General features: G+C 51.8%; 1 protein-coding gene across 3 annotated transcripts in view; it reads right to left on the bottom strand.

Annotated features, from left to right (window-relative positions):
• The window catches only part of DSCAML1 (DS cell adhesion molecule like 1), a 369,108-nt gene that overhangs the window by 15,152 nt on the left and 326,199 nt on the right, over positions 1–27,757 (bottom strand). For all 3 annotated transcript variants that reach the window (XR_005199219.1, XM_017523379.1, XM_037736681.1), the window contains exons 17-24: positions 25,789–26,029; positions 22,281–22,427; positions 19,628–19,783; positions 11,582–11,721; positions 4,989–5,142; positions 1,220–1,337; positions 670–833; positions 300–398 (exon numbers count right to left, since the gene is read on the bottom strand). Coding sequence is in view for 2 of the 3 variants with exons in the window: in XM_017523379.1 (XP_017378868.1) it covers positions 300–398; positions 670–833; positions 1,220–1,337; positions 4,989–5,142; positions 11,582–11,721; positions 19,628–19,783; positions 22,281–22,427; positions 25,789–26,029 (1,219 nt within the window). In the remaining variant the exon portion in view is untranslated. The remainder of the gene's footprint in view (positions 1–299; positions 399–669; positions 834–1,219; positions 1,338–4,988; positions 5,143–11,581; positions 11,722–19,627; positions 19,784–22,280; positions 22,428–25,788; positions 26,030–27,757) is intronic.

The following is a 27,757-nucleotide window of genomic DNA, read 5'->3' on the forward strand; positions in this document are numbered from 1 at the left end:
AGCACTGATCTAGTCCATTTGTCTACTTTGACAGATTGGGAGACCAGAATCAGAGAGGGAAACAGGCTACTCCAGGGTCACACAGTCACGAGTGGCAATGGGGGGCGGGCGTACTAAATCCCAGATGATGGGGCCACTGCAGCTCCCTCGGCCCTTGAGTCACTCCCTTGTGGGTCACTCAGCCCCCAGATCATTTCTGCCATTTGGAGACAAATGGCATAAGTGGGTGAAGCCCTTTCCCCGCCCCGGGCCCAGAATTCCTTCCCCTGTCTCCCCGCCTCATCCAGACCCCTCCTCACCTCGAATGGAGCTGCCCCCATTGTCACCTGGAATCCAGGTCAGGGTGATGGACGAAGCTGAGGTTTTGGAGACAGTGAGGCGGGGCTGGTCCGGGGGAACTGTGAGGGGAAAACCACCACTCCTCAGCACAAGGGTGGACCCCGATGATGGCATATGGGGCCCCCCCATGGCGGGAAGGTGCTGGCTCTCCCACACCCTCACTGTCACTCCCCAGCTCTCCTGCCTCCCCTTCCACGTGCACCTCTCCTCCACCAAAGGTCTCTCTCTCGGTTTATCTTCTTCCATTTGATGACCCTCTCACGTGATGGAATTCCTACCTTTTCTCCATCCCTGTCCCCACCCGGGACCGCCTGCATCACAGAGCCTCACCTTGCACCAGAAGGTTGACAATGATGGTGTCGAAGCCCCCAGTGTTGGTGGCCGTGCAGGTGTAGTAGCCGGAGTCCTCAGCCTTTACTGCACGCAGTAGCAGCGTGCCGTTGGTGTGGATGAGCCGGTGTCCATCCATGGACACTGGGATGGCCGAGTCTTCACTGCCAGGGTGAGCATGGGGCAGGTGGGTCATGGCAAGCACCCACTTGTCCTGAAGCCCTCCCCCCGTGTGTGACAAAGACAGCTGGGCGTGGAAGGAGGCTCGCCAGGGGACTCTGGGTTCTTGGGGCTTTGCTCAGCACTCTCTGGGGGTATCAGGTAACCCGGCCTCTTTGGCCACCCAGGGAAGGGAGGTCCTTGGCTCCTAAGAGGGGAGCTGGGAGGCCAGGCCTGCTTGAGAGAGCAGTAGCAGTATATCCTGCCGGGCCTCCACGGGACCCAGAGGCAACCGGGTCAGCAGGAAGGAGGCCCAGACTCTCCTCCTCACGGCTCTTCTACCACACCCCTGTCTGCGGCCACCCCTTCCCTGCAAGGTCCCGACACACACCTGTCCTTGGTCCACTTCACAGCGGGGGCTGGATCTCCCACCGAATTGCAAGGCAGCCGAACATCTTTCATCCAAGGTGTTGTCACGGTGCCCCCAAAGGAGATGATCTTTGCTGGGGCTACAGGGAGGAGAGGGTGAGGGCCACGCCACTTCTACCCCTGCACAATGTCCTGACCCCCTTCCTCAGGGCCCCCTGGATTTACAGTTGAATTCTCCCTCCCCAATCTGACCACCACCTTGGGCTTTCGGTAAGGGGTGGGTGTCAGAGGCTTTTAGCGGGGGGACACTGACTCAAGAAACACTGATGAAATATCAGCTATGGTCAGGTATTGCATGAGGCTCTGAGGATTCGAAAAGTGACTATGATTTCTTCCCTGTCCTCAAGTGGATCACCATCCAAGAGGGAGACAGATACTTAAGGATAAATTATAACAGGGGCAAAATGCTGTGGTAGGTGCAGGCAGGAGGACGCCCAGCGGCGCGAGGCTGGGGGATGCATGCTGCTCCATACGTGGGCGGTAAAGGTGATGGCCGGAAAACCATCTGGAATTGGAGCTTCTGACTTGAAGGCTAAGAAAGACTTTATAAGCAGGGAAAGAAACGCATGTCAGGAAGAGGGAGCAGCATTGAGCAGAGACATGGAGATCTGAAATTCATGGCAGGTGTGAGGGTTTGCAGGTACTCTTGGGGTAACCAAAGCTTGAATCCAGGGGGACAGGCAGGAATAAAATTTCGGGGGCTTTTTTGGCAGGGCCAGGAGGTTGAACTTCCTCTTTGGAAGCCTCTGCCAGAGGCTTATAAGAAGTGGTGTTGGCCGGGTGAGGTGGCTCACGCCTGTAATCCCAGCACTTTAGATGGCTGAGGCGGGTGGTTCATGAGGTCAGGAGTTCAAGACCAGCCTGGTCAACATGGTGAAACCTCGTCTCTACTAAAAATACAAAAATTAGCTGGGCATGAGGGCAGGTGCCTGTAATCCCAGCTACTCGGGAGGATGAGGTGGGAGAATTGCTGGAACCCAAGAGGCGGAGGTTGCAGTGAGCCAAAATCATGCCACTGCACTCCAGGCTGTGTGACAGAGTGAGATTCTGTCCCCCCCCCCCAAAAAAATGGTGTCCTCATCGATTTCAGATGCATCCTGGCTGCTTGCAGAAGGGGTCCGGGAGGACACAGACTGTGACGGAATGGTGGCCAGAATGCAGGCTGGAGGTGATATGCGGTGGTGGGCAGGTGAGGGGCTCAGGGCAAGAGCTGACAAAACTTGCGGTCTGTCTGGTTTGCAGGAAGAGAGGGGGGAGGGGAGGATGGCTCCCAGGATTCTGGCTGGGCCACCTAGGTGAGTGATGGCACCCTCATGGGGACAGGGCACACTGGAGGAGGGGCAGGCTTGGCAGGAAGGACTGCATGGCTTCATCTCATGCTGAGTCCACATGCAGCCACAGCTGTAGCTAGACCACAGGTGGGTGCGTGTTCTGGAGCACCAGAGAGCTGTCTGGGCCAAAGACGCAGGTCTGGGAGTCAGCAGGCATGATGAGGCCACAGGAGGGAATGCAGACTGACAGGGCAGTGACCAACTCCAGGGTCAACAGGCACAGGCAAAGAGGAGAGGACGGAGTGTCCCAAAGGTGGCGGTGGAGGACCGGGTCAGCAGCATCACAGAAGGCACAGGCCACAGGTGCCCAGGGTATGCTGGGTGGGCAGATGCATCTGGTGTCTGAGAGATCGCCAGGCTCAGATTTAAAGGAACCAAGTGCCCAAGTACGTTAGAGGGTAGGGCAGGCCCGTGGAGCCGGGGCCCTTCTTGGGTGGAGGGAGGGTGAATGAGGGAGTAACGGAGAGGTTTGGGTGCAGGATTGTGGGGGCTGGCTCCTGTGCTGATACAGCCGGGTGCCAAGGGGCTCGCAGAGGAGGGGAGTTCTGGGGGCTGCTTGGGGCAGTGGGGCCACTAGACAGGCCTGGGAGAGGGGTCCACATGAAGACGGCCTCCATGGGGGGCAGTGAGAAGCCTGGGAGCTTTGTGGAGGGTTCGAGGTTCTCCAGAGATCAGTTTCCAGACTTGGTTTTGCCACAGGCTGGGTTTGGCTCCCTGAATCTCTGTGTCTCAGTGTGTGTGTGTGCATACGTGTGTGTGTGTTTGCATATGTGCATATGCATGAGTGTTAGTATGTATATATGTGTATGCATATGCGTGTGTTTGAGTGTGCATGTGTGTGCGTGTGTGTACATTTGCATGTGTGTGTGTGCATGTGTGCATATGTGTGTATGCATGTATTCGTGTGTACATGTGTATGCACATTAGTGTGTGTGTATGTGCATAAGTGTGTGAGTGCAGGTCTGTGTGTATGTGTGTGCATGTGTGTGTGCATATGCATGTGTGTGCATGTGTGAGTGTGTGTGTGCGCGTGTGAGTGTGTGTATGGGGGAAGGGGGCAGCAGGACTTGTCTTTCCCACCTCACAGGGCAGCTGTGAGGGACGCTGTGTGAATGTGTTCTATGAAGCCCACAGCTCTCTAGGAATGTGTTATATCTAATGCCCCCAGGAGAAGTGGCCGGCCTTTTTCGAAGATGCCCAGCCCTCGCCCCTCCTCTGGGCCGGTGCCAGCTGTCCAGGAAGGGTGATAGGCTCTAGGCCCCTTCTCTTCTTGGAGGAAAAGAGGTTGGCGGTACCAGGAAGAAGGGGGTGGTAGGTGGCTCTGAGCCGTGTGGAAAGAGCCCTGACTTGGAGCTGAAGAGCTAGCTCACTCCTTCCGGGCTGTCTGCAGGCCATGCCGCTCCTGCCTCAGGTTGCTCAGCTGTGGAATGGGACAAGCCCTGCTGGCAGAGCAGGTGGAAGCCCCCGGCCCACCGTAGGCCTTTGATCAGATGCTGGCTGGCTCAGCCCACGGCTGGGTAGGGCTGGGGCTCTTGTGTCTGGGCCAAGGGGAGTTTAAGTCACCCCGGTAGGGTGGCTGGTCTGTGCAGGCTCCACCCCCTGTCATCTGGATTGAGGTGGGTGAGAGAGTGGGGGAGCGAGGTGGGGCCCAGGGAGGCCCAGCAGCAAGTAGCGGGCCTACGGTCCTGGGCTAGTTGTGGCCAGTTCCTTCACCCCAGGGATGGGGCAGACGCTCAGCCTCGCAGCCCTCCCTGTGCGGCTGCCACAACTTGCCCTTGAGATGAGGCCTTAGAAGTGTCATTCCTCTGAAAAGTGGGGGTGCAGCCCCCATGCCACACTCATGTCCTGGTCAGAGATTCAGTGGGGCACTCCCTAAGAGGGTCTGATTCTAGCCCACAGCCTCCTTCACAGCACGCGCTGCTCTGTAAAGATCTGCGGATCGCAGGAATCTGTGGTCGCTGGAACCACCTGTGCCCCGTATCTAGTTCAGCACTGGGGGCCTCTCCTTTGAGGCTCAGCTGCTCTGTGGAAGCAGCACGCCCTGCCATAGCTCCTTCTGGAGGAGCTGAGCATTGGGACAAAGTCCCAGCTTTGCACAGGGGATGGAGGCAACTCCCCTTTTTTCAAGTTAGGAGTAGGATTTGGAGTGGGGGATCCAAGCGCACCCTGTCCCCCCACCCCAGGCAGGAGCTGGCTGCAGCCTGTTGTGAAGCTTTGCTGGAGTCAGGGGGCAGCAGAGGCCCAGTCTTGGTGAGTGCAGGAGGCAGGCGCATGGCCAGCTCCTCACGCTGGGTCACAGATAGAGCGGAGCTAGCAGAGCCCCTGTCTGCGGAGAACCAGGATTCCAGAACGGAGCTTTTGGAAGCGTTTGCCCTTCTGCCCCAGCCTCAGGCTTCTCACCCTTGCCAGCAGGCTCGATGGTCACCTTCTCGCTGCTGTTGCCCCGACCGGCGGAGGTGACGGCGGCCACCCACAGCAGATATTGCTGACCGCGGTTTAGGTGGGCGATCCGGTAGAAGAGCTGCTCTGGACTAGTCTCATACTCACTGGGAGCCTGCGGGGCAGAGGCGAAGAGGTGCTGAGAGGTAGAACCGGGGCCCTCCAGCCTCCAAGTCTTCCTCAGTACCCAGGGCTCAGAGGAGAGGATGGTGGGGTCAGGTGGGAGGCAGGATTCTGTCCTATTTGGCCTTGCCAAATTTTGGAGATGCAGCAGACAGAGTGTGCCCTGGGCTTGGCCCTAGGAGCTGATGGGCCTGCCTTGTGGTGTGGTTGGGTCAGCCTCAGTTTACCTCTTTAACTGATCCAGACTCTGGCAACTGTGGCTCAGGCCAGGGGATGTGAGTGCTTTAGGTGAGAGATGGGGTAGTCAGCAGAAGGGAGAATGGGGGACAGCGGGTCCCAGGAAAACCCCGAGGAAAGAGTCTTCAGAAAGAAGCCAATTGACCGCCTCTGCCTGATGAGGGCTGGGGACAGGCTCCTGCAGCCTGCCCTGGCTCCCAGTCACCTCCTAGCCCTGCCGCCTAATTACCACTCCTGCATTTTGCAGGCAGCACGCCTGCCGGCCCAGGGAGGAGGGGGCTGCAGAAGGAACTGTGAAAGCTTTGCTGGGCAGCACTTTATTAATGATTATTAGTGGTATAGATCAGCACATATATTTGTAGGTTATATAAATCTATAAATTTTTTTTTAACAAAATGACAGTTTTGACAAGTTGCCAACAAAACAATATCGGATCCCAGTGGTTTTACCAGTTGCTTTGATGAAAAGATTATGTTGCCTTGGAAACCAGAGGCTCAGATATTGAAATGAATTTGAGAAGGAGCTTTTGATAAGCGCTAGTTTGCAGACCTCCTGTCAGCCTCTTCCCTGGCACAGGCGGGATGGGACTGACTTTCATTTTATTTTATTTTCTGGTCAGCCGCGGGGAAGGGAGAGGAGGACAGCACCAGGGCCCCTTTGAAATCAGAGCGGAAGTCCAGGGAGGGGGGAGCAGCCCCAGAACAGATTGGGGGGCCCGAGGCCAGAGGGAGCTAATAATTAGTTATCTCTGCAGTCACGCGATCTTGCGCACACAGGCTCATAGGCGCACACACATGTAGATGCGTGCACACACGTGCTGAGGAGCAAACCTCCAGGCACAGAGGGACATTCTTCATGCCCCACGGGAGGGCTGAGAGGCCCAATGACTTAGGACAGGAGGAGACACCCTTTTGGCCCCAGGCCACCCATCTGTAGGGAAATGTTAGGGGAAAAGGCACAGGCATCTCTGCAACACACACGGAGCCCCCTGGCATACTCTTGCCTCCCTGGTGGGGGTCTGGCCTTGAATCCAGGAGGTCCAGGGGATGGGCAGGTACAGAGCCATGCTTGAGGTGGTTGGGAAACCCTTTCAGGCCACAGCACTCTAGACTGGTGTGCGTATCTGTAGTTGATATGTGAGTGAAGCGTGAGGTGGTGGAGTGGCTTCAGCACCCGCCTGCCCGTCTTCCTGGGTGTACAACCCGTAAGGTTGCCCAGGGTTTCTGGACACTCAGCTTTCTCTCCTGAAAACTAGGGAAGCCATACAGCTCTGCCCAACCTGTGTGTAACTGAGGCGCAAGGAAGCTGGGACGTGCATGTCCTTTGTAAACTAGAACATGTTCTTCTCCGGGCTCATTTTTGGTGACAGTACAGGAATGTATGTGTTTGTATGTACGTGTGAATGTGTGGCGAGCAGCTGAGTGTATGTGCTCATGTGCACCAGTGTATACCTGAGTGTATATTTGTACCTACACAGACAGGGCAAGAAAGTTTGGCTTCTCCTTGTAGGTATTAGCATCCAACCCAGATCCTAGGTGCTTTCCTTTTAATCTGGACACCCCATGTGTCTCCTGAAATCGTGTTCAAAAGCACACAGCCATATCCCCAAATAAAGTTCCAGTGGGTCAAAGGTTTTCGAAAAAAGGCAACCTATGAAAGAACAAACTATATAGGTAAATATTTGTCAATTTTTCTAATCCTAAAAACAATGGCAAAATCATAAATGTAAATGATTGATAAGTTCAGCTTCTGTAAAAAGAAGAACTATTATACATCAAAAACAGAATCAAAGGCTGGGTGTGGTGGCTCACACCTGTAATCCTAACACTGTGAGAGGCCGAGGCAGGCAGATCACCCGAGATCAAGAGTTCAAGAGCAGCCTAACATGGCGAAATCCTGGCTCTACTAAAAATGCAAAATTAGCCAGATGTGGTGGTGCATGCCTGTAATCCCCGCTACTTGGGAGGCTGAGGCAGGAGAATTGCTTGAACCTGTGAGGTGGAGTTTGCAGTGATCTGAGATGATGCCATACTGCACTCCAGCCTGGGCAATAAGACTGAAACTGTCTCAAAAAAACAAAACAAAAAAAAAACAAAACAAAAATAAAAAACAAAACAAAAAACCAAAATCCAGAATCGAGAGGCAAGCAATGAATTGGCAGATACTTGCAACTTATGTGACAGAAAATGGCTATTATCCTTAATACGTAAAGAACACTTATATACTTATAAATCAATAAGAAAAACATGAGAAACCCAAATAGAAAACTGGACAGAGGACGTAAATCGACAATTACCCAAAGAAGAAAAATGTAGCTAATAAACATAAAACCTTTAAAATAAGGCACATGTATAAAAAAATCCATCTAACAAAAATAAAGCAGAACAAAACCAAACAAATGTGGGACCAGCATCGGTGCAAAGGACAGTGCTGCTGGTCATTCCCCATGCGGGTGGAAGCATACATGGGTGCAAACACTCTGAAGGGCAACTCGTAAATCTGTATGCAGAACTTTAAGAATATTTACACTCTTTGTGACCTAGGAATTCCTATAGAAATTTACCCTAAGAAACTATTAAAGTAAGTGCATAAAGACTTCTGTGAGGGATGTTCATTGAAGCATAATTTATAATGGTGAAAATTTGCAAGACACATTAAATATAGAATAATGGGAGACTGGTTAAATAGATTCTGTATAAGCAGCAATTCAAGACTGTATTTTAGGCCAGGTGTAGTGGCTCATACCTATAGTCCCAGCACTTTGAGAGGCTGAGGCAGGCGGATTACTTAAAGTCAGGAGTTCGAGACCAGCCTGGCCAACATGGCACAACCCCGACTCTACAAAAATACAAAAATTAGCTGGGTGTGGTGATGTGCGCCTGTAATCTCAGCTGCTTGGGGGGCTGAGGCAGGAGAATCACTTGAACCTGGGAGGTGGAGGTAACAGTGAGCTGAGATGGTACCACTGCACTCTAGCCTGGGTGACAGAGTAGGGCTCTGTCACACACACCTGAAAAAATGTTTTAGAAGAATATCTGATGGTGTGGGAAAGCACCAACAGGTATTACATGAAGAAAGCAGATGATTACATAACATTATGTATAATATTATTTTAATTTAGTTTAATAAAACCCCTCAAAACCTGTACTATATGTACAGGTCAAAGATTGAAAGATTTATATACCAAAACATCACCAGTCTTTATCTGTAGGAAGTAAGAGTACAAGTAATTTTTACTTTCCTCTTTATTCTTTCATATGTTTTATAGATTTTCTATGATAAAATTGCATTACTTTTATAATCAGTGAAAATGTATTACATTATTAGTAAAATTTCTGTCAGGGTTCAATGCAGTCCCCAGGGTGTAACTGACCTGTAGCCAAGGCCATACACACTCTTTCCTGAGGCTTCCACATGTACCGGGTCATCCGCTTTCACCAGCATGTGTGAGCACACACAGTCTCAGACATCTCCCTGTAACTCCAGGCTCATGCCACGGTTTTGCACTGTCACTGATACACGAGTGTGCCCTCACCCCTAGCACCCTCTCCTGGAGCTGTCTTTCATAAATGAGTTTGTATTGAAATTGTTTGAAATTTGGAATGTATTTGTGCGAAGTGATAATGTCACACACAGTGGTTAGGTCCCTAGGTCCCCAGATCCCTCACTAAGTTCAGTTTCCCCCCAACTTTTGACCCCAGTATCCCTACAGGAATGAAGTTCTTATCGCATCAGCAGGCCTTGTGTGATACTGTCTGTTGGGAAATCGCAAGACACGAAGAGGATGGAGGGAGGTTCCCGATGTCTCCAGCAGCAGGAGGAGGGGATCGGGACCAGGGGCTCTGTTCTGGAGCCCAGGAGAGGATCCCTGAAGCCTGAGTTAATGAGGAGGCGAGGCTCCCGGACACCAAGCCCTTGGAAAAACTTCATTATCAGAGGAGAAAATAAATGCGAAAGTCCAAGCTAGAGAATGACTACCCTCTCCCATCAATTAAGGAAAGGAAGCTTGCCCACTATCAGAGGCGACAGCATTGCCAGGTCGCTGCTGATTCATTCATCAAACAGGTATTCCGGGACCTGGATGGTCCAGGCACAGGGCTCAGCCACTGGGGACCCAAAGATGAAAAGATGCTGCCCCTGTCCTCATGGCGGCCTCAGAGACCAGGGAGGGAGACAGATATGTGAACAGTGAACTGCCTTCAAAAGCATTCAGTGTCTGACACGAGTGAGGAGCATGCCATGGGAGGAATCCACGGGGCAAGGGTGGGGAGGTGTGAAGAGGTGCAGTGGTGCCCAGAATCGTGACTAGCTCAGTGTCCTGAGAGCCTAGAATGTGTGCGTGTGTGTGCTGGGGGCAGAGCTGGGGGGAGAGGAGAAAACAGAGCAGAACACATGGCTGAAAAGCACCAAGTGTCTGTGCTGATGTGGAGTCACTGGCACTGTGATCCCCCATGAGTGGGGGTGTGATTGGCGTGAGCACCCAACAACGGCGAACACCTGCAGACCCTGTGACCTAGTGATTCCTTTCCTAGGTGCACACCTGACAGAGATCCACGCCCATGAGCACCCAGAGACACGCACAGGAATGTTCACAGTAGCACCACTGGAAGAATTCCAAACTGAAAACTGCCCCAAAGCCTTCCTTCCATCAATAGATACTAGTGGTTTAATAATTGTAACATATGCACTCAAAAACTATACAGAAGAATGAATGCACTATAACCACACACGACAATGTGAATGAAATTCATAATAATGTTGGGTAGGAGAAGCTGGACGCATGGTATGACTCCATTTGTACAAAGTGCAAAAAGAAGCAGCACTAATCTATGTTATTGAAGTCAGGATGATCGTTACCCAGGAGGAGGGGCAGGTGGAGGCTGCAAGGGCGCATGGGGGTCCAGGGCGTTGTAATGTCCTGTTCTGTGCTCTGGGTGCTGCTGCTTGGGTGGGTTGTGAAAATTCGCTGAGGTGTACAGTGATGACGTGTGTGCACTTTGCTGCATGTGAGGTAGTGGCCATGAGGATGGAGAGGAGGGGCCGCAGTCACTGGGCTTCCCCTCTGGTAATAGAACTCTGGCCTCACTGGCGGGGAGCTGGGCCAGCTACCACTCAGAGGGTAATTCAGAAAGACCACAAGAAAGCAGACAGTATAGGAGGAGATGATGACACAATTACTGAGCAATTTCAGGGCAGCTCTCCCGGCAGCCAAAAGCTCATGTGCAGATGCTCAGGCTGATGCCCAGTTGTTGATGGAGGGGGGAGTGGGCCTCCTATTCCTGCTTCTGCTCCTTGCTCCCCCAGCCCTGAGCACATCTTCCTGACAGTACTCCTGGCCCTCTAGTGTGCTCCCCTCTGCCACCCACCTCCACTAGACTGGAAGCCCCTTGAGGGCAGGTATCTGCTCCTGCTCCTGTACCTAGAATAGGCACACTCTAGTCACTCAGCAGGACTTCGTGGTTGACTGGCTGGAGACGATGAAAGAGGCAGGGGAAAGGATGCATATGATGGGATGTAGTGCATATCCCGCTGCTCCCATCTCCATCCTCCCTTCCCTCTCTGTGGGGCCCTTCTGAGCTTCACTGGAGGGGCTGCGCTAGCCCCCTGCCCTATGTCTGGCCTGGGGGCTGCCCTCTCCGCTCCAAGGTTAGGGCAGATATTGTAGTCTCTCAGTCCTCTCCTCTTGCCTGAGACCAGGCCCTGGACCAGAGATGCCTGTGTCTTCTCTTAGATTTCCCCCGTCTTTCCTCTCCCTCAGCTTGCTCCTTGTAGAGGCACTCATGCAGGGCAGAGCTCCGACGGCGCCTCCAAGCCCAGACCCACTATGTTGAAATGCGATTCATTCCCAGAGGCCACAGACCAGCCTGGGGACCTGCTCTGAGCCTCTGTGAGCCGGAGCAGGAGAGCTGAGGCTGGCTTCCCTGCACCCTGCCTGCTTGGGGATGACCCGCCTGACTAAAAGGAGCCTCCAGTGCTTGTGACACTCTTATGGCCGCTGGAACAGAGGACTGACCCAAGATGGACACTGAGTAAGGCTTCGGCCACTTTGGGTGGCCAGTCCCTATTCTTATCTACGAATCCAGGCAGAAGCTCGATACAAGCAGCCTCAGGGTTTGGCCTGGAAGCCAGCTGATCTACAAGGTCCCTTTTCTTTTTTTCCATCCCCTTCATCATTTGGCCCTGAACTCACTTACCGGCTGGCCAGACCCGGGGCTGGAGCAGAAGATGGTGTACTTGCGGATCACCCCGTTGGGCTTGGTAGGGGGGAGCCAAGACACAACCACACTGCTAGCTGATGAAGGGACAGCTTTGATGCCAGCAGGGGGACCTGGAACTGAGCAGGGAGAAGGCCTCGTCAGTTGAGAGAAAGCAGGAGCACAGCCTTTGGGAAAAATGACAGTTGGGAGAGGGAGGCAGGTCAATCTGGGAAAGCTTCCTGGAGGTGGCACCCTTGAGCTGTGGTTTAGAGGGGGAGGGTCCGTCCTGTGTGGTAAACAGGTGGGAGGAGAAAATATCAATTGGAATTGTAACAAAGTCTCTGAAATGGAGGTCCTGGGAGCCCCAGCTTCATAACTGTTTCGCCAAAACAAGGACGTAGCATAGGCAAAAAAGAAACAGAACCCATGAGGAATTCATCTTGATTCCTCTGACCTTAACCCCTGACCCCACACCCTTACTAACTATAAGCCTGTATTTAGGGGGAAAACACACAGCACCTGGCACTTTCCCTTTCTTGGCCTGTGAGTTTCTTGAAGCTGGGACCACAACCTGTTTACTGGCATGGGCCGGGGGCACAGGCCTTGGAGTGCTGGCTGGGTACTTTCTGGAAGAAAATCTACCTTAGAAGTGACTAGGAAATCCATCCTAGGTGGATTCTAACTTTTTTTTTTTTTTGGAGACAGAGTCTCGCTCTGTCACCCAGGCTGGAGTGCAGTGGCACGATCTTGGCTCACTGCAACCTCTGCCTCCTTTTGCCTCCTGGGGTTCAAGCGATTCTCGTGCTTCAGCCTCCCAAGTAGCTGGGACTACAGGCACTGGCCACCACACCCAGCTGATTAATTTCTTCATTTTTTTATTTTTAGTAGAGACGGGGTTTCACTATGTTGGCCAGGCTGGTCTTGAACTCCTGACCTGAAGCGATCTGCCCACCTCGGCCTCCCAAAGTGCTTGGATTACAGGCGTGAGCCGTGGCGCCCAGCCAAATTCCAACTCTTATGGACTATAATCTCCCCTCACCCTCCCCTCAGGGCCTGTCTCACCTAGCTGGGACCCCAGGGCTCTGCCTGGGAGACTGGAAGCTTCCTGTTCTCAGCTCATATTCCCTGTCCTCATCTCTCCATTATATGATTGTGTACTTGTTTTCCCTTCTAGAAACTTTTATGATCTTTTGAGGACAGTGATAGCATCAACTTATTTTACCTCTCTGAGCCTTCATTTCCCTATCTATACAATGGAGATAAGAACTACATTAAAAGGTTGTAGTGAGAATTCGTGCTAATTAAAATACTGGCCAGGTGGTTTACACGTGTAATCCCAGCACTTTAGGAGACCTAGGTGGGTGGATCCCCTGAAGTCAGGAGTTCAAGACTAGCCTGGGGAAACCCTGTCTCTACAAAAATTACAAAAATTATCTGGGCATGATGGCATGTGCATGTAATCTCAGCTACTAGGGAGGCTGAGGCAGGAGAATCACTTGAACGTGGGAGGTGGAGGTTGCAGTAAGCTGAGATCACGCCACTGCACTCCAGCCTGGGCAACAGAGCAAGACTCTGTCTTAAAATAAAATAAAATAAATAAAATAAAATAAAGCACTTAGCGCTCTTCTGGTCCTAGGCGCTTTGGGAACCGTGGCTTAGGTGCAGACATGGCCAAGTCCAAGAACCACACAACACACAACCAGTCCTGAAAATGGCACAGAAATGGTATTAAGAAACCCCAATCACAAAGATATGAATCTCTTAAGGGGGTAGACCCCAAGTTCCTGAGGGACATGCGCTTTGCCAAGAAGCACAACAAGAAGGGCCTAAAGAAGATGCAGGCCAACAATGCCAAGGCCATGAGTGCACGTGCCGAGGCCATCAAGGCTCTTGTAAAGCCCAAGGAGGTTAAGCCCAAGATCCCAAAGGGGGGTGTCAGCCGCAAGCTTGATCGACTTGCTTACATTGCCCACCCCAAGCTTGGGGAGCGTGCTCGTGCCCTGTCCCAACCTATATGCCATTGTTGTGTATTTTATTTCATTTTATTTTTTAGTTTTTTGAGATGGACTCTCACTCTGTCACCCAGACTGGAGTGCAGTGGCATGATGATCTTGGCTCACTCACTGTAACCTCTGCTTCCCAGTTTCCAGTGATTCTCCTGCCTCAGCCTCCTGAGTAACTGGGACTATGGGCTATGGGCACTCGCCACAACAATGCCAGGCTAATTTTTGTATTTTTAGTAGAGATGGGGTTTCACCATGTTGGCCAGGCTGGTCTCGAACTCTTGACCTCAGGTGATCCACCTGCCTTGGCCTCTCAGAGTGCTGGGATTTCAGGCATGATCCACCATGCCTGACCCCATTGTTGTTTATTTTAATTCTGTATATACATCATCATCATTGATATTTTATGCAGTCAATATTAATTTAGATTTACCCATATAGTCACCACTTAATTTCTCTGCCTTTACTTGCTGCGTCACTGAGCTTTCTCCTAGGATCATTTTCCTTCTAGTTAAAGAATATCCTCTGATATTCTCTAGGGCAGTCATGTTGGTGATAAATTCTCTCAGATTTTATTTGTCTGGAAATGTCTTTATTTCATCTTAATCATGAGGAATAGTTTTGCTAGATATAATATCATAGGTTGGTAACTGTTTCCCTTACATATTTTACATATATGCAAATATATCATTATCCTTTTTTCTGATTTCCATTGTCTCTGACAAGTTAGCCACAATCTTATTGCTTCTTCTTTGGAGGTAATCAGTCTTTTCCTCTGGTTGCTTTTAAGATGTCTGTCTTTTCTTTATCAGCTTTAATGTGATGTGCTTAGGTACAGATTTCTTTTTTTTTTTTTTTTGAGGCAGAGTCTCATTCTGTTACCCAGGCTGGAGTGCAGTGGTGCAATCTCAGCTCACTGCAACCTCTGCCTCTGGGGTTCAAGCAATTCTCTGCCTCAGCCTCCTGAGTAGCTGGGATTACAGACGCCTGCCACCATGCCTGGCTAACTTTTTGTATTTTTAGCAGAGATGGGGTTTCACCATCTTGGCCAGGCTGGTCTTGAACTCCTGACCTCATGATCCACCTGCCTTGGCCTCCCAAAGAGCAGATTTCTTTAATGTGTGACAACAGAGTTTGTAGAGCTTCTTGAATTTGTGGCTTGATATATTTCATTACTGTGAAACATTTTCAGACATTTTATCTTTCACCTCATTCTCTTTCTCCTATTTTTGGGATTTCTTCTTACTGCATCCTGTATGTCCTTGATACTCAGAATGCAGTCTGTGGATCATTACCAGCATCACCTGCGAGTATGTTAGAAATGCAAAATCTCAGGTTCCACCTGAGACCTGCCAAATCAGGACCTGAATTTTAACATGATTCCCAAGTGATCTGTATACACACTGAAGTTTAATGTTTCTTGCCTGCTCCTTTAATTTTCAACCCATTTGTCTTTCTGTGCTTCATCTGGATATTTTCTTCTGCCTATATTCCAATTGACAAGTTATATCTTCAACTGTGTTTAATGTGTTATTAAATCCATCAACTGAGTTCTTAATTTCATGTATTAGGGTTTTTTTCTTCCTAGATTTTCTATTTGATAGTTTCCAATTCTCTGAAGTTTTCAGTTTTGTCAAGCATAATTATCTTAAAGTCCATGTTTGATAAAACCCAAGTTTGAAAACTTTGTGGATCTGTTTCTCTTTTTTTCCCCTGATGGCTTTTGTTCATGTTGTCCCATTTTTTTATTGTATGCCAGACACAACATTTGCAAAATAGTTTATAGAAATAATTTGTGGCATATGCTGATGTTATCTTCCTAAAGAGAGGATTCATGTTTGTTTCTGATAGGCACCTGCAATCTGGGCACTAGCAATTTGGGGTCACTTCAATTCAATTTCCAGTGTTGAGATGATTTGAAGGTGAGCTGTGTGCTTTTGGTTCACTTTTGCCCTTAGAGTGGCATCCTTTATGGTCCCAACTCTAAGCGAGGGGGATTCACCAGACAGACCCCCACAACCTGGCAAGCCCTGACCTGACCTCCAGTTCATGTCTTTCTAGTGCTGTTCAGCTTCTCGGCCACTGCCTCCAGATTCAGCAAATGTTCCTTGGGGAAGGAGCCGTTCCAAACGTCAGGTTCACCTTTGGGGCCTCTATTTTCCCCTGGATTCTGGCCCAATGATTCTTCACTCTCTTGCTAGCTTGCTGATGCCTTCAACAGGTGTTCTAAAAAGTAGTTTGTCCATATTTCCTAGCTGTCCTCAGCAAGAAGAATGGGTGTAAGTTGCCCAATCCACCCTTGCTGGAGGTGGAACTCCTCATATGTCTTTCTAAACTTGTCACTGCCCTTCATCCTCAGTGCTGCTGCCCTTGTATATAACTTCCTCATCTCTGCCTACACAGGTTCTAACTGGTCTCTCTGACACTAGTCCTTATTACCCACCTTTTGCCTGTGATCAACAAGAGTTATCTTCCTAAAACATGGGTCTAGTCATGCCTCTTCCTCAGTTAAAGGTCTTTAAAGTGGTCTAAAATTCAAGTCAATTTTGCACTTGGAGGTCATATTGCCAGGTTTGATATTCACAGGGGAGGCTGAGGAGTCATAACTAGAGCTCGTGAACTGGGTCCAGCTAAACCAGCCTGAAACCACGCTCAGACTAAGGGGTCTGGACTCAGTAAATAAACCTGAATTTATGTTTGCATTTTGTTCTTCTAAATTTCTTTTGCTTTTTTCTAAATTTCCTGATAATTTTTTTTCTTTGGAAAAGTGCAAAATCCTGAGGGTGGGGTCATGGTGTCTTCAGATGAAGGTATTTGCCTAAGTTCCCACGGTGGGGCTGGAATTGGATCACAGACCTGTCTGCTTTCCCAGGCCAACTGAGTAGCAACTGTAATAACTTCTACCTATGACTGGGAGAGGCTGGCGGAGCTGGGGTGGCTGCCACCCCAAGTTATTACAATTACTACTCAGTTGGCATGGGACTGAATAGTAATTGTAATAACTGATTACATGAGTAATTATGTAATTACTGAGTAGTAATTAATTGTAATAACTAATACAGTAGATGACTCTCCCTTTCTTAGGTGGAAGTTATTACAATACTACTCAGTTGGTATGGGACTGAATAGTAATTGTAACATCAGGTAGTTGGCTGCTGCCCTCTGCCATTCCCTCCTAGACCTTGCAGAGAGAACCTCACTTTTGCTTAAGTACCTGAATTCCTCCACACTTCAGAGACAGCTGTTTCTACAGCCTACTCTAGAGGGTATGTCACGTTTGGGGTAAATAGGCCATGATAATTCCGTTTCCTGTTTGGTGACTGGCTTAGCAAGAGGCACGTGGCCCCACTCTGGCCAATGGGAAATGATGATGTCTGTTGAGGGGGTTTCTGGGAAAGTTGCTTCGACTCCCTAGAAAGGCATGCCCACTCCCTCTTCTCAGTCTGAACTCTGTCTTGCCTGGTGTGATGCCTAGGGCTGCAGCCATCTTGAAATCATAGCGGGGGCAGCTGATATTTAGAGGATGGCAGAGCAGGAGGCTGGGAACCACTGACTTAACCAACCTTGGAGCTGTCCTACCCAGGACTTCTTGCTATGTGTGATAATTAATATGCTTATTGCTGAAATCTGTTTTCACTGACTTTCACGACAAAAAGCTTCCTAACACACACAAGTAGTTTGATGGACAGTATAAAGTATATGGAGACAAGAAAGCCTAGATTTGCTTCCTGTTAGCTGAGTGGCATTTGGAAAGTAGGTTTCACTCTGGAGGCCTCAGTTTACTTGTCTGTAACATGGAAATAATGCTTACCTCTCAGGGTTCTTGGGCGGGTTAAGTCATGTTATGACTGCTATTCTGGATAAGATCTCATCTGACGCTGGGTTCTTTGTGGCCTGGGCTTCTCCTTGGAGACCCTGATGCCCTTACCTGAAGCAGTCCTTTCTTTTTTTTTTTTTTTTTGAGATAGAGTTTTGCCCTGTCACCCGGTGGCATGACGTCGCCTCATTGCAAACTCCGCCTCCCAGGTTCAAGTGATGCTTGAGTCTCAGCCTCCCGAGTAGCTGGGCTTAGAGGCACGTGCCACCACGCCTGGCTAATTTTTTGTATTTTCAGTAGAGATGGGGTTTCCCCATGTTGGCCAGGCTGGTTTTAAACTCCTGACCTCAGGTGATCCACCCACCTCAGCCTCCCAAAGTTATAGGTGTGAGCTGGGATTACAGGCGTGAGCTGCAGCGCCCGGCCTGAAGCAGCCATGTAATTGCCAGCACCTCGGTAACCGTAAAGCAACTGCTATTTGCTAGTACCTGACATTTCAGATGTTCCACTAGTCGTTGATGAGGTATCACTCTCCCCATGTTATCATGAGGAAACTGGGTTTCGGGAGGGTTAAGTGACTTTCCCATGAAAGCCAGTTTGGGGCATGTACTTCCGCTGTATTTATCAGCGCCCTTTCCCTGCTGCAGTGCCGCCTCCCAAAGGGGAGGGGCAGTGCTTCTTTGGGGCTGGGCTCCTGTTGTTTATAACGGTGCGTGGCTCTGGGGCGGAGAGCTGAAGGCTCCTTGCAGGTGAGGGTGGTGCTCCTAGACCTCTGGGTTCCTCATAGGGCCTGGCCTTGATCAGTTAAACAGGTGGAGGCGCTTATGGCTCAGGCCGTGCATCAGAATAGGAGGCAAGAAGAAGCGTGGGGGCCCCAGGGGCTCATTTCTGGAGACCAAAAGGTGCCTAAGTGTGGCCCTGAGGCCTCGTATGGGACCAGCCTCTAGATGCCATCTCTGCTCAGTCTCCACACAAGAGCAGGTGGCTCTGCCCGGAGCTGTCCCAGGAGGCCTTGATGGGAGGATTAATGACAGGAAAAGTAGGGCAGGCAGGTTGGTAAATATTGAATTGCTCAGAGCTTAAGTGGAGAGGGGGCCTGCTGGAGGGGAGAGGGAGGGAGAGCAGGGAGATTAAGCTGCGCTGGGAGCTGGCCCAGTCACCGGGCACTGGGCAACACGGCGGCTTGTCCGCCACCGCTACCAGCCGGAGTCGCTCCTTTTCAACATGTCAAACCCTTCTAGCGCCTTTGAGCAAATTATTTAGGTAGGACCTAGACTCTGGGTCTCCATGTCCCTTGAAAAAACTAAGGGCGGGTGGGGAGGGAGCCATCATGGCAAGGGTGTGTCTGGCTTCTGTGCCTGCTGCATGCCAGTCGCTTGTCACACCTCTTCTTGTAACAGGGCACCTGGCCTGGAGTGCTCACCTATGAGACAACTAAGTGATGGAGCTGGGACCGGGAGGGGAAGGAGGTGGTGGGGCTGCAGGCAGGAGCCCAGAGCTGTGTGCCGTTCACACATGGACCTCCTGGACATGGCGTTCCATAGGAATGGTGGCCCCTGGGGTCCTGCAGCTCTAGGCCTCGGTGAAAGCCTGGTCCCTCTGGCCTGTTTCCTCCTGGGCTAACTTCACGAACCCAGCCTCCCCTTTCCCCTGACCTTACTGTGTCACTCTGTCCTTGAGTCTGGCCCCCTGCCTCTGGCTTTCCTCTAGTCCTGCCCCATGAGGGAGGGCTTTGAGATCACCCAGCTCCAAATGGAGACATACCCCCATCCCTGCCTTGACAGTCCAGGGCTGGGACCATGCTGTGGCCTCTGTGGGTGGCTGTGAAGTCCCTACCCCAGGATGTGCTGAGTGATGCTCCTGCTCCCCCAGCCCCCACATCTGTATCCAGAGGAAAGCAGGCTGAACCTCGCAGGGGAGCCAGTGCCACAGAAAGAATGCTCATGGGGTGGGAGGAGAGGGTTTCTCCGGCTTCTGACTCAATGCTGCAGAGAGCAGGTGTGTGTAGGGGGGTGCGCGGGGAGGTGCGGGGAGGTTCACAGTTGCTTCTCCGCTCATGCGTGAATCCCAGAGCATTTCCCCAGAGTCCTCAAGGCCACCCTCCAGTGACTCGAAGGGCAGGAGAAAGGACAGTACCCTGCTCTCACCCTGCCTCCTGGGGTGGGGTTGGGGTGAGCAGTGGGCGGCAGGGCCAGCCCGTCCCGAGGAGAGGGCTGGACTCACCGTCCTCCTTGGTCTGGATGTAGAGCACGCTGCTGCGCACGCCGTCCCCCGCCTGGGTGTAGGCCAGCACCTGGACGCTGTAGTTGGTGAACTTCTCCATGCCCCGCAGCTCCACCCGCTCCCGCGTGGTGGTGATGTTCTGCATCTCGCCCCACTCTGCCGGAGACCAGCAAACTCTGAGGGCCCGGCTCTGCCAGGCTGTGGCCCCTGCTGCCACCCCTGCTGCAAACTCTGCTCACACCTACGGCACCGGCTCAGCCCTCCACTCCATGGTGGCGAGGACTGGAGGGTCTTTCACCACGAGGTACCCAGGAGCAGATGCGGGCCACTGCCCCCAGGCCACATCTCTCTATGGGGCCCAGTGAGGGCGAGCCACAGATGCTGGCCTGGCCCTGGCCTCAGTTGACCTTGCACCAGCTTCACCTTGCTACACTCTGTAAAGCGCCTCTCTCTCCAAATGACCTTTCTCCCTCCTGCCACCTAACTCCCTTCCCATGGGAGAGCCTGGAGTGGCTTGGACCTGGTTAGAGGAGGTCCTGTCCAGGAGGGACAGCTCAGCAGCCACTCTTCCTGCTGCCCAGCCACCTTTGGCTGCCAGACCTCCCTGGGCACTTATCGACCCAGGGATGACGTGTGACAGGCTGAGGCTGCCTCCCCTGCCTCTGACTGCTCCTGAACTCTCAGTTGGGGTAAGGGACTGAGTGACCTGTCCACCTTCTCCCCACCATTGGAGACACCCAGCCATTCCCTGCACAGAAAGCCTGGGTGAGGCTGGTGGAGACGACAACCTCAGCCAGGAAGGGTGGGGAGACTCCTCAGACTCACGGAGGACGCAACATCCCGGCCTGGCAAGGACCTTCTCATAGACTCTAAAGAGGAGCTTAGGGAGAGGGTCCCTGGGGGCCAGAAGCGTAGAATGAGGAAAAGGGACAGACTCTGGAGCCTTCTGCTAGGACTGCTGGGCTTTCAGAAAGACAGGTTCGGCCACAGGCTGGGGAGCAGCCTTGTAGAGATGAGTGCCTGGAGACCCCTTCCCAGCACCTCACTGATGGTCCAGGACAGGCAAAAGGCCAAGGCGGAAGGTCTGGCCAGGGAAGGCAGCAGCTGCTGGGATCCAGAGGGCAAGAAGGCCGAGCCCAGTGTGAGGAGACTCCAGGAGAGTGCAGGAGGATCCTCAGGGGCTGGAGCAATAGGGCCTTCCTCTCCTGGAGTCAGAAACCAGGCAGGCCTGTCCACAACTGGAGCCAGAGAAAGACTCAGGAAAAGGGCAGCATGGCCAAGAGTCCAGCTGGTCTTTGGGGATTACTGAGGCCAATACATTCTTTAGGGGCTGAGCTGGGGAAGCCAACGGGCTTGGAAAAGAGGAAGTGAGTTCTGGAAAACAGGGACCACCCTTTACTTGGCTCCACACAGATATGGATGTAGTGAGGCCACATTGTGAGCAGTGGGGCCTGGCACTGCCCAACAAAAGAACTAGGGAGGCCTTCAGACGGCGCACCGTGAGCTACAGCCCCTGCTTTCTGTGGGAGGGAGTGTGGGTGGGGGTGGGGAAAGACACTTCCTGTGGCAGGTCTGGGCAGAGCAGAATCGGGATGGGAGAGGGGACTGTGAGTGCTGGACAAAGGACTGTGAGCTGGGTTCCAAGGTCCCCCAGGAAAGAAGAGAGGACCCAGGGGGCTGGGGGGCAGGAAGTGCAGGAGCCGGGTGGGAGGCAAACTCATTTTAGTCCTCTGTGACCTACTGAGGTGACTAATGCCTTCGGTGGAATATTTCCATAGTCTGGGACGCTGGTCCTCTGGCCTGTGTGAGCTATAAGCCTCCAGGTCACGTGAGGTCCGTGTAACCAGTGGGAGGAGCTTGGTGTGCCTCCGGGATGCTACTCAAGTGTGTTGCCCATTCCAGGGCGAGGAAGCCATTCGAAATTTTGGGCCGTCTTACTGGTTTTTCTCCATTTGCCATTCCTACCCCCCAGCTCCACTGTGCGCACCTCTCTGCCCTTTTCTGGGTCCCGGGCGGCTTGCCTGCACAGAAAACACGCCTTGCTGCATGCCTGGCTCCAGCTGGGTTTGGCCAAGGGAGGCTCTCCCTGGGTTCTGGTAGCCCTGCTTCCTCCCTTCCCCCTTGGCCTTAGGTGCTGATGGCTTCCTGCTGGTGCTGGTTCCAGGTGCTCACCTCCCTCCTCAGTCCCTTCATTAAACTCTTTGATCGCCCCATTTGAGTGTACTGACCGCTCCCCAAACGACACTGACTCACACGGCCATAAAGGCCTAATATCAGCACGTTAAATTAGGAAAGTCAGTATGCCCCTATCATGCCCCCAATACTTCCCCAAACACACACTGTTGTCTGGGAGTAGCTGGGTGTCTCCTTTCCTCACCAGAGATGCCACCCTGTGTACCACCATCCCCTTGCCTCTGGCTCTGACCCCAGGTGGACACAGAGGTGTGCCAGTGAATCCTGAGCCTCTTCCTCACTATCCCTTGGCCCCATGGCCATTATTGCGCCTTGTGGCCTCCCCATGTGGAGAAGAGGGGACTGCCCTTCCTCTTGCCATGCTGTAGGAGGATGCTCAGCTCTAACTATGCCTGGAAGCAGACCCCACTGATCCTGCGCCTCTCCTGTGAGGCCCAGACATCAGTCCCAGCAGACTCACCCCCATCAACGTAGAGGGACCAGAAGATGACCCGATAGCCTTTGAGGACGCCATTGAGGGTGCTGCGTGGGGGCTCAGACCAAGAGATGACAGCCACGTCAGAAGTGATAGACAGGGCCCGGACGTTCTCGGGGGGCTGGCTGGGCACTGCAGGGGTGGGGGGAGAACCAAGGGTCCAGTCAGTCTTGGGTGTGAATGGCAGCATGGCATATGTGTCCCAGGCCAGGCCCTGCAGTCCAACCAGAGGAGTGTCCAGTTAGACGAGTGGAGGGACTTCCTGCCTTGAGGACCCTGAGGGTTGGGGCAGGGAGGCCGGGAACTGAACCAAGTCTCCTTGCCTGGAGATTGAGGCAGACAGAGATCTTTACAGACTGGTTCCTTGCTCTCTGAGCAGCACATTCCTGCTTCTGGCTAAATCCTGGCGAAGAAGGGATGAACTCTGAGCATGAGTCCCTGGAAATTCCCCAGTGGGCTACCACAGCCCAGGAGGATCCTGCTTTGATGAATGTGATGGACCTGGAAGGCCACCAAGCCAGCCCATCATCTCATCTGATGGCTGCCAACCCCTCTGTGTCATCTGACTGGGGGTCTGGGCGAAGGCCTGGTTCTAGGGACTCCTGTATCCTTGTGCCAAGCTGAAAGGAAGGCAAAGAAGGGAAGATGACCTCAGCTAACCCTGGTGCAGGAGAGAGGCTTCCACTGGGACTTTTGGGACCTCTGGGACCATTAAACCTTCGCCCTTGCCCTTGTACTCCAAAAGGCCTGGAGTGATGGGAAAACACTCTCTGGGGCCAGCTTAGGTGCGCCACCCTCTCCCTCTGAGATCCGCCTTTGAGTTGAAGCTGAGGCCCACCCTCCTGGGTGTGCTGCAGTGCAGCCTGCCCCTTCTGAGGTGACAGGTCACAGGAACCCCACACCCTGGGATCCACCTCAGCTCGGGGGAGCTCTGGTGGCACTTCCTGCTGGAATCCGAGGGCCAGGGACAAAGCACAAGACGAAGTCTGCTTCGCTCCGGCTGGGAGAAAGGAGGCTCAGGCTGGCTGGAAGGTAATTAGATCCTGTTGCCCCACAAGAGGCAACTCTAATTTTTATGAGCATTTAAATGATAATACATCATCCTAACGATCCTCTTTGAGAATGATTATTGTTTCATATTACTTAGGTGTAAAAATATAAGCACCATGTAATTAGGGACCCAGTGTAATAAACTAATACAGATCGTCTGTTCGAACAAAATGAAGGTAATATAATTATGGAAAAGACACTATTGCTAAAGTCGGGGCCCTTGAATACCCCAGGAGGAGTGCTAATATTGCCAGGAAACGATCAGGATCTGACAGGCTAACGAGGGCCTTAATTAAGTATGAAAAACTGCTGAGCAAATGCTGCTGGAAACTTTCTTCTCCCCTCTCCTTTGTTTTGAAAATGACTCCATAGCCCATGCTGATCTCTCCCTGTTGGAAATTCCAGGGGCTCCCCACGAGGCAAGGGAGGGAGGTGGTATTTTGACAGAGGCCAGAGGTGGGCCTGGCTTGCCTCTGCCCATGGCCCGGGGGGTGCATGGTAGCTTAGTGTGAGGAGGGGCAGGCTGGCCTCCTCTTGGCTAGGCTGGGGACAGCTCTTCCCTGGACACGCCTTCCTAATGCCTCCTGCACCTGCCTCACTTGTTCCTGCATCCAGTATTGCTTCCAAGGAAAAGGGAGGCACAAGGTGAAGCTGGAAGGGTATGGGATTCAGGGATTTTGATCCAGACTCTGTTATTTTCTGGATAGTTGGTTCTGGATGGGTTAACCTTCCTGAGCCTTGGCCTCCCTTCATGGATAATGGTGCAACTCTTGGTGCTATGATTCCCAAAGGTGCTCCCTGGACAAGCAGCATTACCTGGGAACTTATTAGAAATAATACCTCCTTTATTTATTTATTTATTTATTTATTTATTTATTTATTTATTTTTAAGAGATGGGGTCTTGCTGTATTGCCCAGGCTGGACTCCTGGCTTAGAAATGAACATTCTTGGCCCTCATCTCAGGCCTGCTGAAGCAGCAGCGGGGGGTTGGAGCCCAGCAGCCTGTGTTTCCCAGACCCCCAGGAGGTTCTGCTTTGTCCTCAGGGCTGAGAACCACGTGTTAGGGCACTGTTCAAATGAACATTCCTGGCACTAAGAGGAGACAAGCTGATCTTCCTCAATCCAGCCAGGCCCGAGGCCAGCATCGCACGGTGGGAGGTGTGGAGAGGGGTAGCGGGGTCCGTGGTCTGAGGGCTTGGTTGTGGTGCGGCTCTCCTTCTCTGCCATGTGCCTCTCTCCTTCTTTCGGTTCTCCCCTTTCTCAGGTGCTCGGTGCTCTGGGGCTGTTGAAGTTGGACCCATCTGAAAGCCTAGCTTTTGCCCCACAATCATGAAATGAGAATCTCTGGGGTTGGAGCCTGGCATCAGTAATTTGAAAGTTCCCCAGATAATGCCAACTGGTAGCCAACGTTAGGAACCATTGGTAGGAGTGAATCTACTCTCAGGTGTTTCTGATCTAATGTGTCCCTGTCCCCAGGGTGCTGCATTTTCAGAGACGACGAGGGAGGGGGAGGGCATTGCTTGCTCTGAAGGAATGGCTCTCGAATGGTGAAATGCTTGGTCTCCTGATGGGAATGAGGCACTGACATTCTGCTCTGTGAACTATTGGGGCGGGGTGGGCAGGCTCAGACTCAGGGGCTTTAGTCTCAGACCCTAGTTTTGGGTTGGGGCATCAAGAAGGAAGCTTGAGAGAATGCTCTGCTTCTTCTTTATTCTGCTCTTTAGGGGTCAGAGGTCATCCTGGTCCTTTCTCTGAGAGCATCAGGGGCCATGTCCTTTCTCTCAACCTCACGCAGGCTCAGGTACCAGCTGGCGTCTTTTCTGTGCTGGGAGAGCCAGCATGTTCCTGCTTCCTCCTAACCCTCTCCTCCTGGGGAGACTGGGCCCTTTGATTACTAATCAGAGTGTGGGGTTCTCTCCAGTCATGGAAGAATGAAGACTTAAAAAACTGGGCTCTAAATCCTCTGCCGCATGCGCGTTAGGATTTCTTAACTCCTCAGCCTCATCTCAGCTCTTAAAACAGATGGTGGGCAGGTTCCAGACTAGAACACAAAAGCAATTGGCTCCTGCCCTCTGCCCAAGAAGTTGTAAAGGAGGAGAAATAAGACACAGGGGTAGAGACAAGAGAGAGGGGTTAGGGTGCCAGGAAGAAGGAGGAAGGCAGAGGGAGAAGTACGGATGGGGAGACAGGTGGACCGACAAGTGCTCAGACAGGCCAACAGAGCATCGGCCAAAAGGATGGAGAGACCTGGTATGCTGCGTGGACCATGTATCCTTCGAGGAGCCAATGGACACAAGGAGATGGTGGGGATGCAGGGAACCTGTGTGGACCACAGGACCAAGATGGAGCCCAGGGGAAAGCGGAGGGACCCACAAGCCCTCTCTGGCAACCCTGGCTCTGCCCTTGGGATCTGTGCCCACTCCCTTCTGCTGGGGCCCTCACCATCCTCCAGAGTGGTGGCATTGATCTCGCTGGATGAGGGCCCCGTGCCAGCCCGATTGAAGGCCTGGACCACCACACCATACTGGGCGAACTTCTTGAGGTTGTCCAGGGTGTAGACCTCGCTGTCCCCCGTGGCCTTCATCTCCACGATGCTGTACTGCCCGTTGCTGCCGGGGCTGTTCTCTCTGTAGCCGATCTGGTAGCCCCGGATGACGCCATTCTGCAGCTCCTTCTTGGGTGCCTGTGAGCATGGGGAAGGGGCAGGGACAAAGACACAGCGACACTCTGAGGTGATGCTTAAAACCAAAGTCAGATCATGTCACACCTCTGCCCCCAGCCCTTAGAAGGCTCCAGTCTCATTCAGAGTGAAAGTCAAAGTCCTTACAATTGCTACACAGCCCTGTGTGACCTGACCTCCCGTTACTTCTCGGATCCTCTCCTATGCCCCTCACTTCCTGCCCCCCCAGCACTCTGGGCTCTTTAACCACATCCTCATCTCAGGGGAAACGCTCCTCTGAAAGTGCACACCCTCCCTTCTGCCGTGTCCTTGCAAAAATACCCCTTCTGAATGCGGCCTTCCTTAGCTCCTTATGTATACTGCTCCCTGCCTCTCTCCGGCACTCCTAAGTTTTCTTCCCGGTTTATTTTCCTCCACAGCACTTAGCATCATCTGACAGTCTATAAATTTCACTTATGCATTTGCCTGTCTGCCTGCATTAGAACGGAAGCACCGTGAGGACGCGGAGGAAGGAGCCTGCTTTGTTACTGTCGCACTGTCCGTGTCTAGAATGGTGCCTGGCACACGATGGGCCCTCAATACATATTGAACAAATGAATGAATGAATGAATGAATAGGGATATCATTTGGCCTGGGTTCAGGGACCTAGGAAAAATGGAATAGCAGACAAAAAGTAATCAGATGGAGAGGGAGGTGAGCAATTAGTTTGAATAAAGAGAAAGAGCCCCAAGATACCACTTCGCATCCATTAGGATGGCTTTTATAACAATAATGGAAAGTAAGTGGTAGTGAGGATGGAGACATGGGAACCTTGTACATTGTTGGTGGGAATGGAAAGAGGTGCAGCTACCGTGGAAAAGAGTTTGGCAGTTCCTCAAAAGGCTAAACATAGCATTACCATACCATCCAGCAATTCCATTCCTAGGGTTTATGCCCAAAATAATTGAAAACAGGGATTCACAGAGATACTCGTACACCCATGTTCATAGCAGCATTATTCAGAATAGCCAGAAGGCGGAAGCAACTCAAGTGTCCACCAGGAGATGAGTGGAGAAGCAGAATGCAATATAGAAATACAATGGAATAGTATGCAGCCATGAAAGGGAGAAAACTCTGACATCCGTCACAACATGGAGGAACCTTGATTGAGAATTAGGCCAGACACAAAAGGACAAGAACTATTGTCTGAGTCCACTTATGAGGTACCTAGATTAGTCAAAATCAGAGAGAAGAAAATAGAGGGGCCGGGTGTGGTGGCTCATACCTGCAATCCCAGCAGTTTGGCAGGCTGAGGTGGGTGGATCACTTGAGGTCAGGAGTTTGAGACCAGCCTGGCCAACATGGAGAAACACTGTCTCTACCAAAAATACAAAAAATTAGCTGGGTATGGTGGCACATGCCTGTAGTTCCAGCTACTCAGGAGGCTGAGGCAGGAGAATTGCTTGAACTTTGGAGGCGGAGGTTGCAGTGAGCCGAGACAGATAGAGCGAGACTCTGTCTCAAAAAAAAAATGTGTTTTTTGAATAGAGCTCTCATGGGGAGTTCATGTTCCAACGGGTGCAGAATTTCAGTGGGAGAGGATGAAAAGGCTCTGGAGGTGGCTAGTGGTGATGGTGGCACCTCGTTGTGAATGTGCTTATTGCTATTGAGCTGCACACTAGAACATGGTTAAAATGGTTAATTTTAAGTTATATGTATTTCATTAAAACTAAAAAAAAAAAAAAAAAAAAA

This window comes from Cebus imitator, unplaced genomic scaffold, assembly GCF_001604975.1.
Source record: "Cebus imitator isolate Cc_AM_T3 unplaced genomic scaffold, Cebus_imitator-1.0 Scaffold28, whole genome shotgun sequence".
Taxonomy (NCBI): Eukaryota; Metazoa; Chordata; class Mammalia; order Primates; family Cebidae; genus Cebus; species Cebus imitator.